This window comes from Hippocampus zosterae, chromosome 14 (genome assembly GCF_025434085.1).
Source record: "Hippocampus zosterae strain Florida chromosome 14, ASM2543408v3, whole genome shotgun sequence".
Classification (NCBI taxonomy): domain Eukaryota; kingdom Metazoa; phylum Chordata; class Actinopteri; order Syngnathiformes; family Syngnathidae; genus Hippocampus; species Hippocampus zosterae.
The window spans coordinates 12730662-12747774 of NC_067464.1; the positions used below are offsets into that span (position 1 = coordinate 12730662).

Sequence of the window (17113 nt, forward strand, 5' to 3'; positions counted from 1 at the left end):
TCCAACTGTGACACATGGTTTTGTTCAAATGAGCTCAAACAAAAGGGCCTAAAGCCAACAATCATGTAATTGGTTATTTCTTTGATTCTACTGAGAATATGGATCATTTTGAACTTTTGCTGATGCATACCATGTGTTGAGTAATGACAGTGATGTACACTGTGAATACACTGCTCCCATGATGTCAGGCCACTGATGGTGTCGTGGTTCATTTGTCCGACTTCATTCAAGGCAGTGTGGGTTCAATTGCAACTCGGATGCTGTAAATATGAGTATGATCTATCTATCTATCTATCTATCTATCTATCTATCTATCTATCTATCTATCTATCTATCTATCTATCTATCTATCTATCTATCTATCTATCTATCTATCTATCTATCTATCTATCTATCTATCTATCTATCTATCTATCTATCTATCTATCTATCTATCTATCTATCTATCTATCTATCTATTCAAAAATATAATATTGTAAAAAAAAAATGACTTGAAAAAAATGAGTGAGTTTTTCAGTAAAGAGTTCCTAAAAAATTAGCAACTAGGATAATTTGCTAATGCTGAACAACAAGTTTATTCCATTCTTAGTATTGCACAAGTGCGAGATAAGTTCATCGTGAAGGTTAAAAACAAAATACTGAACAGGATGTTAGAAAAGTCAAATTCCAGTTCATGTTTGCATCAAGAACAATGCTTGGCAATTCAACGAAAATCCCCCTACTCAAACTAAAAACGCACCATTCAAACCTTGAAACGTGTTAAACCGAGGACTATAGTGGAACTTCGTCACAAGGGAAATAACAAATCTGTACGCTATAACGGAAGTTCATTGTCACCATTCTCAATAAAATGACCCCCAACTATGATGTATAATAGAGTATGAACATTTATAGATGTAAAAACATGAACATGTAATATATAAACATGTCAATAAAAATACAATATGAAGAAAAAAAATGATTTTATAAAATGTGAAAAAAAACAACTGTCGCGTTCCGACTTAATCTTTTAAAACATTCAGTCAGCATATTAAAAGTGCTCCAGGTCAGGCTGTCCCTGCGGTCCGAAGCTGTTTACGATCATCTTTCACTCTACTGGCCTCGAACTCCACCATGATTTTGTCGCCATTACCGATGATTGTCGAAATCGTTGATTTTGCCAATTCATAGTCTCGCCTGAGCTTCGACTGGGAGACTCCCTTTCAAATGCGAGATACAATTTCAGCCTTCACATACAGCGAGATTGCTTCCGTTTACCAGACATGTTTTTCAAACCACTTGCTCGGGACTGCGCCGTTCCTCCGGAAGTACAATGTATGAATGAGTCGTAGCGTTACTAAGTAACAGAATGAAATCCCGCACTGTCCATTTTGTTCATAAGCAAGGTCGCGGCAGTCTTTAGCTTCTCACGGTGCGTTGTAAGAAAGTCTTTTCTCTATTTTGTTGGGGAAAATGTGGTCGTTATACTGAAGTTTGTTTTATAAAGCTGTTTGTTGTAAGCAAAATCGGCAAAAAGAAAATGAGTGATGTGAAATCCAGACTTTGGAATGTGAATGTTGTAGGAGTGAAAACGTTGTAAATGGAGTACGTTGAAAAGAGGTTCGACTGTATAAGTGAACACATGTAAGTTGGCACAGAAGTCCTAACTTGTTTCAATGTTAGTCCACTCACTTCTTATAATTTGTTTCGTGTTCTTCTTTTCACACTCCTTGGTAAGGACAGGCCTTTTGGAAGTTTCACAAACAAAGCCACGAAAAGCAAAAGAAAGGCAAAAAATGTCCCATGTAACAAATATATGATGAAGAATTGTACTCAAAATAGCTTGTACACGAAGCTTTTACTCATCATGTGCCAAAACTCCTCACTGTATGAAACCACTTGTCTCTGTTGCATAGCTATACTTACGCACTGGTTTAAACAGAACATTTGTGGTTAGAATGTATGCTTCAGCGTAATGAGGTCAAGAGAATTTGGCTTGACAACAGTAATACTCTGTATGACGCAGTGTGTACTTGTCCACGTTGAGGAAAACACCTTGTAAATATTCTGTAAAAAAGTTAGAAACCAAAAACAAAACAAAAGACGCATCAAACGGATCAAGTCACGGGGGGATTATTTTCGATGATCACGTAACTCTTGCATTCCCTCCATCTTCCGTGATCCATGTTGGTCTGATCCAAGAGCAGTATTGTCCTTATGTAGTCATTATCAACCTGGGAGGGTGTTGTGCTGATGTCATGTTCTTGATGAAGTGAAAGCACACTGCACAGGCCATCCGCTTGATAACTTCTGACTTAACCTCAGCTATCACTTTATTTCTGTGTGTGTGTGTGTGCTTGTGTGTGCGTGTGTGTGTGTGCATGTGTGTGTGTGAGAGCGAGTGCAAGACAGAACACTGACCAATACTTTTTGGGTTGTACTTATTGTGTCACCTAAAGATATTCAAAGCAAAGCAAAAAAAGCAAAACAACATTTTCCTCATCACATTCATTATGATGACATCTTCCGACTTGCGGTATCAAAGAGGAAGGGTGATCCAAAATGAGGTCATGAGAAGTGTATTTTGATGGAAGGCCATAATTCCCACACCCTAAAGTGAAGTCATGTGGTGGGAAGCAGCGAGGAAAAGGATTGTTTAGATTTCACTCTTTATACAGTGCATATCATACGCACATGACCTGTCCAGGCCAATGTGTTATGAATCCAGGAAGAACTGTGGGCAGTGTGAGGAGCACAATTCCCACACGAACTTGATTGATGTACATTAACCCTTGACGTGGCCATGCAATTGATAATTGGTTCTTTGTGCAAAAAAAACTTTTATTACTCCACTTCTCCTTTGGGGCTCAGTGACTGTGTCTGTTGTCAAAACACTTGCTGCCGCTTTAGCAACCTACTCAGGAACACTTTTTTTTGGTTCTCATTCAAGAAACAGTGACCCAGGGCCAAGGCCAAAAGGGGATTATAAAGGGAGGCGGTAATATCGTCTATGAAAATGGTCATGCAAAAAGGAAATAGCAAACATTCTTTTACTGTGAATCTTGAATCATTTTTTTAAGGTTGCAGACCAGTCTGGGAGAAGAAAGCCTGCATGAATCTGTTGAAAAAACAAAGATTTCCTTCTGTGTGTCTGTGTATTAGGGTCCAATTACCGAAGATTACATATTCACTCATGCTAATAGTCTTTGGACAGTAGGCAGGGGACACCCTGAACTGGTTGCCAGGCAATCGCAGGGCACAGAGAGACGAACAACCATCCGCGCTCACACTCACACCGAGGGACAATTTGGAGTGTTCCATTAAGCTGCCATGCATGTTTTTGGAAGGTGAGAGGAAACCAGAGTACCCGGAGAAAACCCACGCAGGTACGGGGAGAACATGCAAACTCCACACAGGAGGGCTTGAGATGACTCGAACTCGGTATCTCTGCACTGTGAGGTTGACGCGCTAACCACTGGACCATCGGGCCGCCCTTCTCTCTCTCTTTCTCTCTCTCTCTCTCCTTTCTCTGTCTCTAGAGAGAGGTGTGCGTGTGCGTGTGCGTGTGCGTGTGCGTGCGCGTGCGTGTGCGTGTGTGTGTGTGTGCGCGCGTGCGTGTGTGTGCGCGCGTGTGTGTGTGTGTGTCAAATAATATGTCACTGCCCAAATGGTTTGAGTGTCTTTAGGGGCCACAGTATCAAGACAATGTAATCATCGTACCACACTTGTACCAAGCAATTTTAAATTCGTTAGTCTTTACATCTGGTTTCACTTTTTGTATTTTTGTTCTTATGGGACCCATGAGACCTCCAGAAAAATAACAAAATGCTGACCCAGAGGTTATTGTCGATCATGCTACAGACTTTACCTTTCCTTTGGTTTCTGTGTTTATTGGTGTCAGCCAGTTATTTTGGACTGCCTTAGAAATTACATACATTCGAGTTAGTATATTTTCTTCTGAGCTTCCGCCTATAGTTTTGACTTAACAACCCAGAAAAGTTAATTACATGTTAAATATGATTTCCTTTTACGTTTTATGGCACAAGGGGTTTATCCTATCTCTCAAGATGATTACATTGTTAGGCTTTGCAAGAAATTATAATAAGCCTTTATAGAATTTAGAAAAAAAATAATGCGCAGTGAAAAGTTTAAAACTTAAACTTGTTAAAGTTTAAGTTTTACAATATTTTACAATATTAACCATTTTACAATATTTCTTAGCACCTGTTCTCAGTATTTTGATTGCACAATTCTCCAAAGATGTAAAGCATGTTTCCTTCAAGCTTTTAATTTGTCACTCCTAGTTAAGGTTTTCTGTGAAACTGACGTGTAAAATAAAAGAGAATTAAATATACTGTAATGTTGTGTATTCAAATCACCAAATGCTCAAGCAAATCATATTATTTCATCTCACCAAAGTCTGCCATCGCATGTGAAAATCCGTTGACAGGCCAACAGAAATCAAGGTAGCTGTTATGGAAATTAGGAACCTTCAACCAACTGCTACACAGAGTAGCAACACATATTGACAGAGCTTTTAAATTGTTTCACAGACATATATTCTTTTTATTTCTAGAGCTCACGTAAGGACCATCTCGACTTCTTTTGTTTCATCAGTACTGCCACTCTAAAATCAGACTTGCCTATATTCTCTCAGAGAGAACTTGTTGCCTGTACTCTGACTTCCTCACACATTCCAAAACCGTGCATGTTAAACATTCATAATTAAAAACAACGATTCTGTATATACAGTAAATATATCTTATTGATTTGATCTCTTCCTTTCTCCTATCTATCTATCTATCTATCTATCTATCTATCTATCTATCTATCTATCTATCTATCTATCTATCTATCTATCTATCTATCTATCTATCTATCTATCTATCTATCTATCTATCTATCTATCTATCTATCTATCTATCTATCTATCTATCTATCTATCTATCTATCTATCTATCTATCTATCTATCTATCTATCTATCTATCTATCTATCTATCTATCTATCTATCTATCTATCTATCTATCTATCCGCCTACACACCTGCCTGTCAGTTTTCCCGTCCTCTATCTACTGTTATTTTATCTTGAGGGATTATGCAGACTGAAAATATGTGTTTTAAAACAGCATTTTAAATTGTGGGAGAGAGTCGGAGTGATTGCTGGAGTGAATTCATCAGATCAACTCCAAAGCTCAAAGCGCTTGACCCAAAAGGATTTGCGGGCTGATATTACAATGCAGAGCATCCATCCATCCATCCATTTCTGATCCGCTATATCCTTACAAGGGTCATGGGGCATGTTTGAGCTGGAGGCGGGGGGCACCCTGAACCGGTTGCCAGCCAATCGCAGGGCACACAGAGAAGGAACATTGATCCGTGCTCACATCACACCTCGCGAAAATTTTGAGTGTTCAATCAGCCTCCCGTGCATGTCTTTGGAATGTGGGAGGAAACCGGAGTACTCGGAGAAAACCCACGCGGGCCCAGGGAGAACATGCAAACTCCTCACTGGAAGGGCGGAACTGGAATCGAACTCGGTACCTCTGCACTGTGAGATCGACGCGCTAACCTACCGGGCCCCCCAAATGCAGAGCATGGACCATGAAATGCGGTGAGTATGGGATGGAGAATAGAAAGGGCAGAGTTAAGAATTGGTAAAGTAGTGCCAGGTTGTGGAAAATCGGACCGGCGAATGTATCTTGGGAAATCTAGTTGACAATTATGTTTATAAATACATACAAATTATAACATACACAGCAGTGTCTCTGAAATACTGCCGTCTTCTGGCCATGAATCGTTATTACATCAACAACGAACGACTGTTGAAGGGCAATCTTGAACCCCGCCTACGCCCTCTCATTGGTGGAATTTACGAGTTTCGCTATCTCATTGGCTATTTTGGCGTCAATGGCATGACGAATGCGGAAAATGAAGAAGAAAACCAGCAGCGGTGAGAAGCGTGGGTAATGTGTCTTATATGACTTTGTTTCGTTGTTTGTATATAATCGGTAATTTCAGTTATGTTTACGGTGGACTCGGTTTTGTTCTGCCATTGCCATAATTTATAGCCTTTGTTAGCTCTTGATGAAGGAATGAGGAGTAAACGTTAGCTACCTTTTGCTAATACAATACAGTACAATACAACACATCTTTATTTATATAGTGCACAACATAAGACATGGACAGTAACGCAATCATAACCATATTCCAGCATACGCCTAATGCCTCCCCGTGCCACAGCTAATCATATAGATGTACTGTAATGCTGATGTTCTAAAAATCATTCATAGTTGATAATATAGCAACTTGTTTGCTGAAGTCGATGTGTCATCCAGTCAATGTTAACAGCCGTGACTAAATCCTATTCTACTCTACCTTTTCATTGAACGAGTTCAATAATGTGTTTCAAATTCATTAAATATTTTTCTTTAAAAAATGTTTTAAATTGAAAGTATTTCGGATGCTGTGCACTTCTGTGGAATGTACCGTTCTCCGTGTTGTATATTATTATGCCACAAGAATGCGCACCTTGGGCGTAAATGCAGCATCTTCACAGTATGGAGACATGAGAAAAAAATCGATCCCCAGAGATGGAAACAAACATAATGGGTGCCCGCAAGCAAAGTATTGAATATAAGCGAAAATGAAAAGGCAATCCTTTGGGAATTATGACAAAACGATTACTAGATATTTCACTTTTCTGTGTTGTTTGTTTACGTTTAAAAAAAAAAATCTGAGACTGTCCCTGCCCCCATAGATTTCTTATATGGTGCACGGGCGTGATGGTGGATGTCTTCTAAACTACATTCCGTTTTGATAAATACACATTGTACTTTTTATTGAATAGTACCGGTAACTATATTTGAGGGGTTGTTTCAACAGAATGTATTTCATCGCCAGCATACGTGAGATAAACAAATGCAATATGAAGAAAAACCTTGATGAAAACTGAGTGCATAGAAGAAATCTTATTAAAGTTCTGTATAGTAATAATACAATTTGTAAACTGTCAAGAGCCTTTGTGGACACCTGCATTGCCTGATAATACTGCTTCACATAATCCTCATGCTTAATTTGACTTTAATTGCATTCGATTGTGGACCAATTTGACTTGGTATTAAGTCTTAAATATTAGATACCCATTCTAAAGACTTGTGGGAACATTTCTTGAACATATCTCTGTGATCATATATGAGAGTCCATCTATTCTCTGTGAGCATTTCCAGACATTTATGTCTTCCAGGCAATAACTCAGGAAAATCGATCTGATTTTGCCGTATGTTTTTGTTCTTACTTTTTAGCGTGTATTTAAGAGAAATGGCTGCCTCTGGAAAAATTGCGTCTTTCCGCTTGCCTCCCTTGCCCACTGTCGGCGAGCTCATAAAGCTGTATGGCTTAAGAGCAGAGAAACAGCTTTCCCAAAACTTTCTTTTGGACTTGAGGCTCACAGGTTGGTGATATTTCCACACACACTGCACTCTTCTGACTCTCTCTGCAATGCACCAATACCTGCTACTTCCTATTCCTCATTATTTTGTCTACACCAGTGCACTTGACTGCACAGCTCCACACAGTCGTGTTTCCAGAATTAAAGCAGACAGGCTTTCCTGTTTGGGTCATGTTGAGGAGATCTCCTGCTAAACTGAATAAAGCTAGTCATCAGTCCTTGTGGAGCTTAACATAATTATATGTAATGCACTGCAAGTCTGATGCACCCATCTGTGATTGGACAAGGTGACCGTTAGATTAATGCATATCATCTTCATATATCGCTGCATCACATTCTATTCATCTAAATTTGGATATGCAATACTGATAAAGCTTTTTGATGGGAACCTATTGTGTAATTTACATGATGTATGACTTCTATTCGGCAAAAAAGAATGCTATTCACTAATCACATGGAGAGCGGCCTTAATTGATCAACCATCTCCCATCTTTTCAGACAAACTAGTGCGGCAGGCAGGAAATTTGAACAATGCCCATGTGTGTGAAGTTGGTCCGGGTCCTGGAGGCTTGACCCGGTCCATTCTGAATGCCGGGGCAACGGACCTGCTTGTGGTTGAGAAGGATTCACGCTTCATCCCCGGATTAAAGGTAAATGAGACTCTCCACTCAAGATGGGTAAATGTCATTGCACCAGCATGTCATTGGTTTATTGTAGAGAGAAAGTTTACACACGTGCTTCTATCCTTTTTAACATTTTTTAATTCATCAGTTTTCTTCTGCTGCATCATTACCACCCGGAGGGAGACTGATGAGGCTGCATCGTTTCAGTGAACGCTCCGTCATATTTGTAATTGGATGTTGTTGCATCTCTGTTTCCGCAGCTGTTGTCTGAAGCTGCACCAGGCAGGTTGAGGATTGTCCATGGTGACATTCTTACCTACAGAATGGACAGAGGGTTCCCAGGAATCATTTGTCAGCCGTGGGAAAAGGGTGAGATTATTTTACTTATGTCACACTGTGTTCCAGTGGTTACAGGCAATTTTGACTTGTTGTCCCTCAAAGCTGTAGAACTCTTTCCATGTACTGTATACTACAATAATAATACAGTACATTGAAGCGCACATACAATAACGCTGTGACAAGTGTTTGTAGATTCTCAGCTCATGAGGCAACTGGACAGATACATCTGAGGTTGTTTAAGATATTTCACCTTTAGTCCAAACTACTGTACTTCTCTACTTCGAAATCTTAAGTGTGAGTAACCTTCTCGATTTCATATTTTGTGAACTGTGATAGAAGAAAGAGAATTTCTCTCTGTCCTTGAAATTCTGCCGCCAACCCTACTGCAAATGAAATTACAACCTGCCCATGCTGTTAATTTATTTTGCCTGCAAGACATGTCTCTGTCAGTTCTCAACTCGGTTCAATCGAGAACTAATGAGTGAAACTAGTATAATTGTGTGATTAAAGAAAAAAAAAGTTGAAATTGATGAAAAGGGATAGCCCGCCGGCCATTTTCCTCCTGTGCTTTTGTGGGCTATCCTCGGGTACTTCAGCTTGCTCCCACATTTTAAAAAACATCTCTGTTAGTTTATTTAGAGAGTCTAGCTTTGTCACGTGCCCTGCAATTGACTGGCGACCAGTTGCCATCTACCTCAGTCATTTAGGTTAGGCGCCAACTCATCCTTGACCCTTGAAAGGGTAAGCAGTTGAATGTGGATGGATGGAATTACGGTCACATACGGATGAGTATAAATTAATTTGAATGATTGAACTTGATGACACTTTTTGGAAATACAAAGAATCAATTCCAGAATAAAACGATCTCCACCCTGAAACCTTTATTAACTGCATGGTCAATGAACTAAATAACATTTAAACATTCTACACTGTAAAAGTGTCAAAAGAATGTCACCACTGCAGTCATAAGCATGAAACAGTCAATGTGTAGTCATTCTTTGCTGATGTGCAACAAAAACGGTCACTCGCAAAGAAGATATTGTGAGAGGTTGCAGGTCACCTTGCTAAACACAGATCATTTCTATTTCGTACAACTATCCCTTTTCTACAGTGATTGTCCACATTAGAGTCAAGGGGGTGAGCTGGAGTCTAACTCTGGTGAAGTTGGGCGAGAGGCCGAGTACATTATTTGCCGCACTCTAAATTGTATGTTCAACTTCAGAGGTTCCACTGTACTTGAATTTGTTTTGTCAGCCAATGAGACGATACCTGCTCATGTAAGCCCTGATGTGCGTGTGTTTCACAGATCCACCAAACCTTCACATCATAGGCAATTTACCCTTCAGTGTTTCCACCCCGCTGATTATCAGCTGGCTGGAAAACATTGCCAACAGGACCGGGCCTTTTGCTTATGGACGCACCCAACTCACGCTCACCTTTCAGAAGGAGGTAGCACAGGTGCGAGAGTTCCATCTTGTCTGTCCGTTTGTCTGGAGACCGCTTTCACATCTCGGAGAGTCCTGGTAGAGGCGTATGACAGAATGAAAAGACGAATTTGGGCCAAACATAAAATTGAATTGGTAAATGTGTGAATTCGTTCACAATAAATATCATAACTAAACAAGATGGAGAAAAAAAATGACCCTGATTGCATGGATGAGTAATCATTTATGATTTGCAGGCATGCAGTATGTTTACGTTCCTCAATTTGCGTGGTTACTACACCAACTGTGAAGAAATGTTGAATGAGCTTATCCTGTGATGGTATCTTGTCAAACATTCATCAGTGAATACTCCTGTGTTGTGTTGTATTGGCTTCTCCAACCAGAGGTTGACAGCCAGCACAAAGAGCAAACAGAGGAGTCGTCTGTCCATCATGGCGCAGTATCTCTGCACCGTCCACCAGTGTTTCACCATCCCCGGAAAGGCCTTTGTCCCCAAACCAAAGGTAGGAAGGAGTTGAATATTGGTCCGTCTTTACTTTCAGTGCAGTGTGTCAAATCAAGCGTAACCTAATTATATATTTTGTTACTGAGGCACTCTGTTTAGTAATCTCCATGGAGTCGTTTGATTGCTGCCCCTTCAATAATCATCGTCTGATGTGTTTGCTTAAGCGTAGAAAATCCACACATGCCTCCTTAGGGGCGTGTTGCTGAAAATAGCATTTCATCTTTCACAGTACATTTGATTTCTTGATATGTTTGTTTTCCAAAAGCTCAGTGTTTATTTCAATCAGTTGCAACATTGTAGCTGAAAGGCCATCGATGCCAGATGGATTTGTTGTTCTTATTTCATGCTTGTTGCTGGTGGACAATTGTGGGACCTCAACGTTAAATCTGTGGCCTTCTTCATTTGGACCCATGTGCCCATCACAAGTCCCTTGTCATGTCACCATCACTCATCCCTCCCTCACCCTTCTTGCTTCAAGGCTTCATTAAGGCTGTGTTGAATCACTTTTGTCTCTCTTCTGTCTTTGGACCATTTCTGGGATGTAATGATGCCTGGTGGGTATTTGAGATGTGGCACCCTAGCGCTGCTCCTCGTAATGAGGCCCAAGTTCTTTTTTAGGCCCCATTTCTGCCCGTGTCTGTTAGCCTGTGTGTGGATCAGCCGAGGAAGAAAGACACAAGACGCTTACATAACACGTAAATGCAAGATGCTTTTGCTTTATTTTCAGGATTCATAGTAAGACTAGAGGGAGGATCAAAAATAAAAAGCCTTGCCAGAAAGACTCATAAATTAAAATATAGCAGCGCTGGGGTATAGACAGCTGCATCGAGATATTTATTTTGAGATAATAGACAGGAAGCCTCCATAAAGACTTGGGAGGTCCCTTACAACCTGGTACAAATGAAATCGTGTTTTTTTTTAAAGTTTCTGAATTAAAGGAGAGGTGTAAAGTTCATGTCAGGGATGGACTTTTGGTCCCTTGAAGATTCTGTGGTGCTTTAGGACACACTTTGCATAAATAAATCATTCCCTGTGAGGAGCAAAACGAGGCAGAGTGAATGGGACCAGGGCTGATTTCTTATTCTCTTCGAAGAGATGGCTCCGCTGATTATTTCATCACAGTCAGCTGCCACTCGGCACGTTACTTTTATTTACTCTTGTGTTTCTTACTCCTGTCTGACATCACCGTGCAAATTAATAGACATCAACATGCTGCGCTATAAATGTACATAAAGACACGATCCATACAAACACGATTACAGAGGGATCCCACTGCACTGCGGATGATTCAGCACCTCCCACATGCCCATGCAGGCCATCTTTCCCGCTCTAAATGTTTTAATGGGCACTTGGTAGAAATGATATCATTAGGAAGGATGATGGCGCTTTGATGAGCAGACCCCCTGGTGGTGGTGCCCTATAAAAGATCACTGCGCTCAGAGTGCGTTAATGCGTGTGTGTACTAAGCTCTAGACACTATGGACTTAAGTTCTGGGACTCCGGGCCGTTATGCCGACAGGGAATTAAAATGGTGTAGGTGCTGCTTTTCAGCTTCACACCTTTCACTTTTGTGGGGACTTTTTCTCGATCTTGAGAATGTGTTTGTTGATACTCTGTCCGGAAGAGCAGTGGTGAAGTCAGAGGTCACAATGTTTAGTGACAGGGCATGGCTAACAATCTATGTAGTTTTTCATCTGAGAGGTGTTTGATGAGGTTACGGTCAAGTTCTTCCACACCAAACTCATCCAAGCATGCCTTCATGTACCCTGCTTGTGCACTGGAGCACAGTAATGTGAGAACAGAAAAGGTTCTTCTTCTCTTCAAACATAATTATTACCAATGTCCTTGTAAATGAGGGATGACTATTCAAATCAAACATAGAGGTCAAGCACAACCCCTTATTAGGTAATTCATTAAGAGACTATTGTCTGTAGGTATGTTTCTTGTTGTCTACCATGGATGATATGCATTACCGTAATTTCTTGAACAACACTCTTGTATAACTTGCCCAAAAAGACCCCTGAAAAGCAGATTTTTGGCCTCACAGTGCAGAGGCGCAGGGTTCGATTCCGGCTCCTGCCTTTCTGTGTGGAGTTTGCATGTTCTCCCCATGCCTATGTGGGTTTTCTCCGGGTACTCCGGTTTCCTCCCACATTCCAAAAACTTGCGTGGCAGATTTATGGAACACTACACATCAGGGATCGGGAACTCCGGTTTCTCTCGAGCCATATGCTGCCTATTTTAGATCTCTTCAACACCCTGATTCACATGATCAGTTCTTTGATCAAGCTCTTGTGTGTTAGAGTTGGGAGGGGATCTAAAACAGGCAGGATATGGCTCTCGAGGAACCGGAGTTCCCTACCCCTGCTCAAAATTGTCCCTCGGTGTGAGTGATGGTTGTTTGCCTATGTGTGCCCTGTGATTGGCTGGCAACCAATTCAGGGTGTCCCCTGCCTACTGCCCAAAGACGGCTGGTATAGGGCTCCAGGATGCCCGCGACCCTTGTGAGGGGGAATTGGGCAGAAAAAAAGTAGGTTATTCTTGAGCAATTATGGTATTTACTTCCGAAGTTTAAACTGTAGTAGTAGAGTGTACTTGATGAAACCATGTGCAGCCTTTCAATAAGCGAGTGGTTTATTTTCAATCCTCCGCTTTGACGCTGTGTTTTAAATTCATTCATTCATTCATTCATCTTCCTAACCGCTTGAATCTCACTAGGGTCGCGGGGGGTGCTGGAGCCTATCCCAGCTGTCTCCGGGCAGTAGGCAGGGGACACCCTGAATCGGTTGCCAACCAATCGCAGGGCACACAGAGACGAACAACCATCCACGCTCACACTCACACCTAGGGACAATTTTGAGTGTTCAATCAGCCTGTCATGCATATTTTTGGAATGTGGGAGGAAACCGGAGCACCCGGAGAAAACCCACTCAGGCCCGGGGAGAACATGCAAACTCCACACAGGGAGGCCGGAGCTGGAATCGAACCCGGTACCTCTGCACTGTGAAGCCGACGTGCTAACCACTGGACTACCGGGCCGCCGTGTTTTAAATTATTTTATTTTATCTATTTCCTCCATAAAGTATTTTCCAATTTTTTTCCCAATATTTTTCTCATTCCATTCATTTTTCCTGTGAAATCTTGAAATCATGTCAACGGGTGCTGTTCGCTTTTACACTTGACCGAGGGTAACCTTTTTCCGCATCATTACAGATGCATTCCAATGTTCGACAATATTATGGTGAGGGAGGAAGATTTTTGAAAGACGTCCATGGCTTGAACACTGGATATTTTATGCCATGAAAAGACAGACGTGATTGTCAAATGAAGATTTCTGTCAAGAACAAGAATGATATTTTTTTTGAAAGGCTGGAGCAGGAAATATGTTGCTGCTGATGTGTGGAGCTTATGGAGAGGAGCATTATGTAAAACAGTGGACCAGTGCTTAGCAAGCGAAACATTTCAGCTTACTCATGAAAATTAATTTTCAAACACACTATGCACTGATGAATGCCTTCACGTTTCAGCAAGACTTCAAGCCTTTAAACTGGAATATGCAGATTCCTTCCAGGCTGTGTTTGCCAACCTATTTTGGGCCAAGGCATCCATTTTGCAAAGAAAAAAATCTCACGGCCAACCACTGAACAACATTACTGAAATAATGATGACTGTACTGATTGACCAGCAACAGTTTTGGGTTATTCGCTTCTGTAATATATTTTTATGAGGATAACAGTTTTGGAAAATGCATGGGTGTATATCATGCATATTTCAGGGTATCGGTGTATAATCAACCCCAAAACTCACATACAGCATAAAATGGTAAAGTATCTACTTAATTGAGTAGGCAAGTGTGTTTGTGTGTACCACACCTATAGACAATAAATCGGCTCACTGGTGTAATCGTGGGCATTATCTCTTCGCCTCTGAAGCTGCGGGCTCACTGATTATGTTAATGAAGACGGATTTGCTCAAATTGATACACAAAGAGGTATTTCTTTTTGTGTGTTCTTGGCATGGCTCAAATCCGAGCCTCGTGGTTCTGCTGTCTGTGAGTTGTGGTTCTCCTTAAACTGCTGAATAATTTATGCTATCTGGTAATAACAGTGCTTACTTACCTGTGCAATCAAATCCAAATGAGATTCAATACAGGAGCTGTATAAAAACTGCTGTGGGTCTCTCCTCACACAAAGGTAGGGGGCTTTAAACCGTGTGATTTTCAGCTAATAGCAAGTGCGATGTTACACATATGGCAATTAATGATGTATGACATTTTTTTGGGGGGAAGTGGTTTGAAGTTGTGCACTCATAAGAAAAGCAATGAACCTTTTTCAGTAGCCAATAAAAGGCTGCTGGAGGGGCTGTGGTGCTGGACATGAAGCCAACAATGGAACGAGGAAGGAATTGTTGCATCTACTTTGCATTAATGGCTGCTGTTACCAATACAGGATTGACATGCGGGAGGGTCAGCGAGGGCTCCCTATTTTATCTGTCAGCCTTGTTCTCCTCACTCCCAGCTGCTTGTGTCTTATTGAGTGATGGAGATTGCCCTTGGGGGTTTTAGAGAGTCTCGTGATTGGATGCTTTGATGGTATTCTCTCGAATGGCATACACCCGAGGCAGATCACACCTGAGCCCCCGTTTCCGGAATTTTATGAATTTATTTATTTATTTTGTGGTCGCTACCCTGATACAGGCTGATCTTTGAATCTGTTCGGGAAACCCTCTGGGTTCTATAGTTGTTGGCCATTTGCATCCACCTTACTTCCTTTTTTTTTTTTGGGGGGGGGGGGGGTGTTCCCTAATCATTTTAGCCATGTAAATGAGAAAATAATTACATTTCCCAAAGGTAGGGATTGTCTTATTTTGCAATTTTCAGCCGCATTGGTTTAAATTTGTCATTGACATTCTATTTTCTCCCTCTCTCCCTCCCCCTGTGGTTTTTTTCTGACCTTCGGGTTGAGTGAACGCTGGCTGCCGCTGCTCAACCCGTATTGTTTTGTGTTTTTTGTTATTGTAAAGTGTCCTTGGGTGTCTTGAAAGGCGCTTATAAATAAAATGTATTATTATTATTATTATTATTTACATGAAGTTGTACCTTTTGGCTGAGGTCGTGGCCAGTTCCCACGTGAGGAATTGAAACCCATAAATGCGTATTTTATGATTATTTTTTAAATTCCTTGTACATAATTGACTGCAGTGAATCATAGATTTTGTTCAACACTTCGACTCGATTTTTGTTTTTGATTTGACCCAGTTGATATAATTTATTGATGTTTCAGCAATGGAGCAAATTCCTCGGTGTGATGCAGTTTTGATCTTAAGAAGTAGAGCTATACTCTGCTCACCATGGAGAAGAATTACATTGTCATTTAAAAAGTGCAAGTTCCTTTTAATAACAAAAACTTGACATGAAGAACATAAATCTTCAAAAACTGAATATGTGGGCCTGGTTCATTAAAGGTGTGTGTGTGTGTGTGCAAAAACAGATGGAAACTTGCACACAAATAATGTGGATGTAAAATGTACTCAACTAACTACCTGCACCCAGGATGACTTCTGCCAAGCTTGCAGTTCATTTCGGGGAGCACTACAATCTCACGATTCAGCACTCGCAATGTAATTTATCAAACTGAGACAAATTGTGACAGCTGATTTTGCATCTTGAAATACACGCAATGTTGCCAGCATTGCATAGGCAAAATGAGAGGCGGCTAGGCAAATGAAATTGAGATGGACTTTTTTTCAGACTGAACACATACTTTAGATGCTTAAATTTGAGTACTCGCGTATACCAAGTCCTAATACTTGATTGAAAATACAAGCTGGAAATATTTTAAAGGAAAGAGCGTTTAGTGAAATAGCCATTCAGATAGTGTTAAAAACTGAGACGGGGAAAAAAAATGTTGACCCTCTGGAAAAACTTGCTTAATTTGATATGATTATGTTTTCGAGATGTCCTACACATTTGCTCGTGAGTGAGTAAGGAAAATGACCCATGTGGCAAAGCCTCATTTCAAGGATCGGCCAAAAGGCTGCTTCATAACAAGATGAATCTTGATTGGTGAGCGAGGTATACCTCCAACAGATGGTCGGCTGTCGTGGCTGGTCGTCAGCCCGGTCTTGAGTAATGGTTACACCGGACTGCTCAAGCCAGCTAACTGAGCCTCGCAGGAGGAAAGCCCTACAGATGTTCGCCTTGTACAAAGTCATCAGTTAAGACCACAGGCCAGATGAGCTGAGCCTAAATTAAATTTGTTAATGCCGCATTGAACATCCATTAGAGCTGGTGACTGTCCAGGGAGGATGCAGAAGCATTCAGCTCACTTAGATGTTTGTTCTCCTCCCAGCTATGCTGTTAGCTTGTGTCCCAAGTATGAAGGTAGTCCTTTCTCTTAAATTCCGAATGGTGAAACCGTGCAGTGGCAGACACAGTGATGGATACCGTTGCTCTGACCCAATGTGGCAAGAGCGCAAATTTATTCCGCGGGACCGCACGTTTTTCCTCACCTCCTACCGTGCACACGCTCTATGGCCACCGCAATTTATCCCAGCCTCCTCCTGCCTCGTAAAACGGGTCAAACGTGGTATCAAGAGGATCGGGGGAAAGTTATTTTCAGGGACCCGTGCCAGCACATTAAACGCCTGAGGGTTTGGTCTTGTTAGAAGTTTAAAAAAAAAAAAAAGGTTCTCCTCTTCCAGCCGTATGCAGCAGTTTGCAATGTCTAAACGTCAGATGTGCTCTTATCGTACAACTTCATAACTACATAGCT

General features: G+C 41.1%; 1 protein-coding gene across 7 annotated transcripts in view; it reads left to right on the top strand.

Moving 5' to 3' along the window:
- The window catches only part of tfb1m (transcription factor B1, mitochondrial), a 70161-nt gene that overhangs the window by 24633 nt on the left and 28415 nt on the right, over positions 1 to 17113 (top strand). Inside the window, exons 1-6 of one of the 7 annotated variants that reach the window (XM_052086854.1) lie at positions 5575 to 5592; positions 7283 to 7431; positions 7927 to 8078; positions 8312 to 8420; positions 9697 to 9848; positions 10219 to 10338. In XM_052086854.1, the coding sequence (XP_051942814.1) occupies positions 5576 to 5592; positions 7283 to 7431; positions 7927 to 8078; positions 8312 to 8420; positions 9697 to 9848; positions 10219 to 10338 (699 nt within the window). In that variant the 5' untranslated portion in view covers position 5575. Of the gene's footprint in view, positions 1 to 5574; positions 5593 to 5819; positions 5945 to 5971; positions 5990 to 6792; positions 6811 to 7282; positions 7432 to 7926; positions 8079 to 8311; positions 8421 to 9696; positions 9849 to 10218; positions 10339 to 17113 lie in introns of those variants that run through there. The other 6 variants (XM_052086856.1, XM_052086855.1, XM_052086857.1 and 3 more) reach the window with 6 other exon arrangements.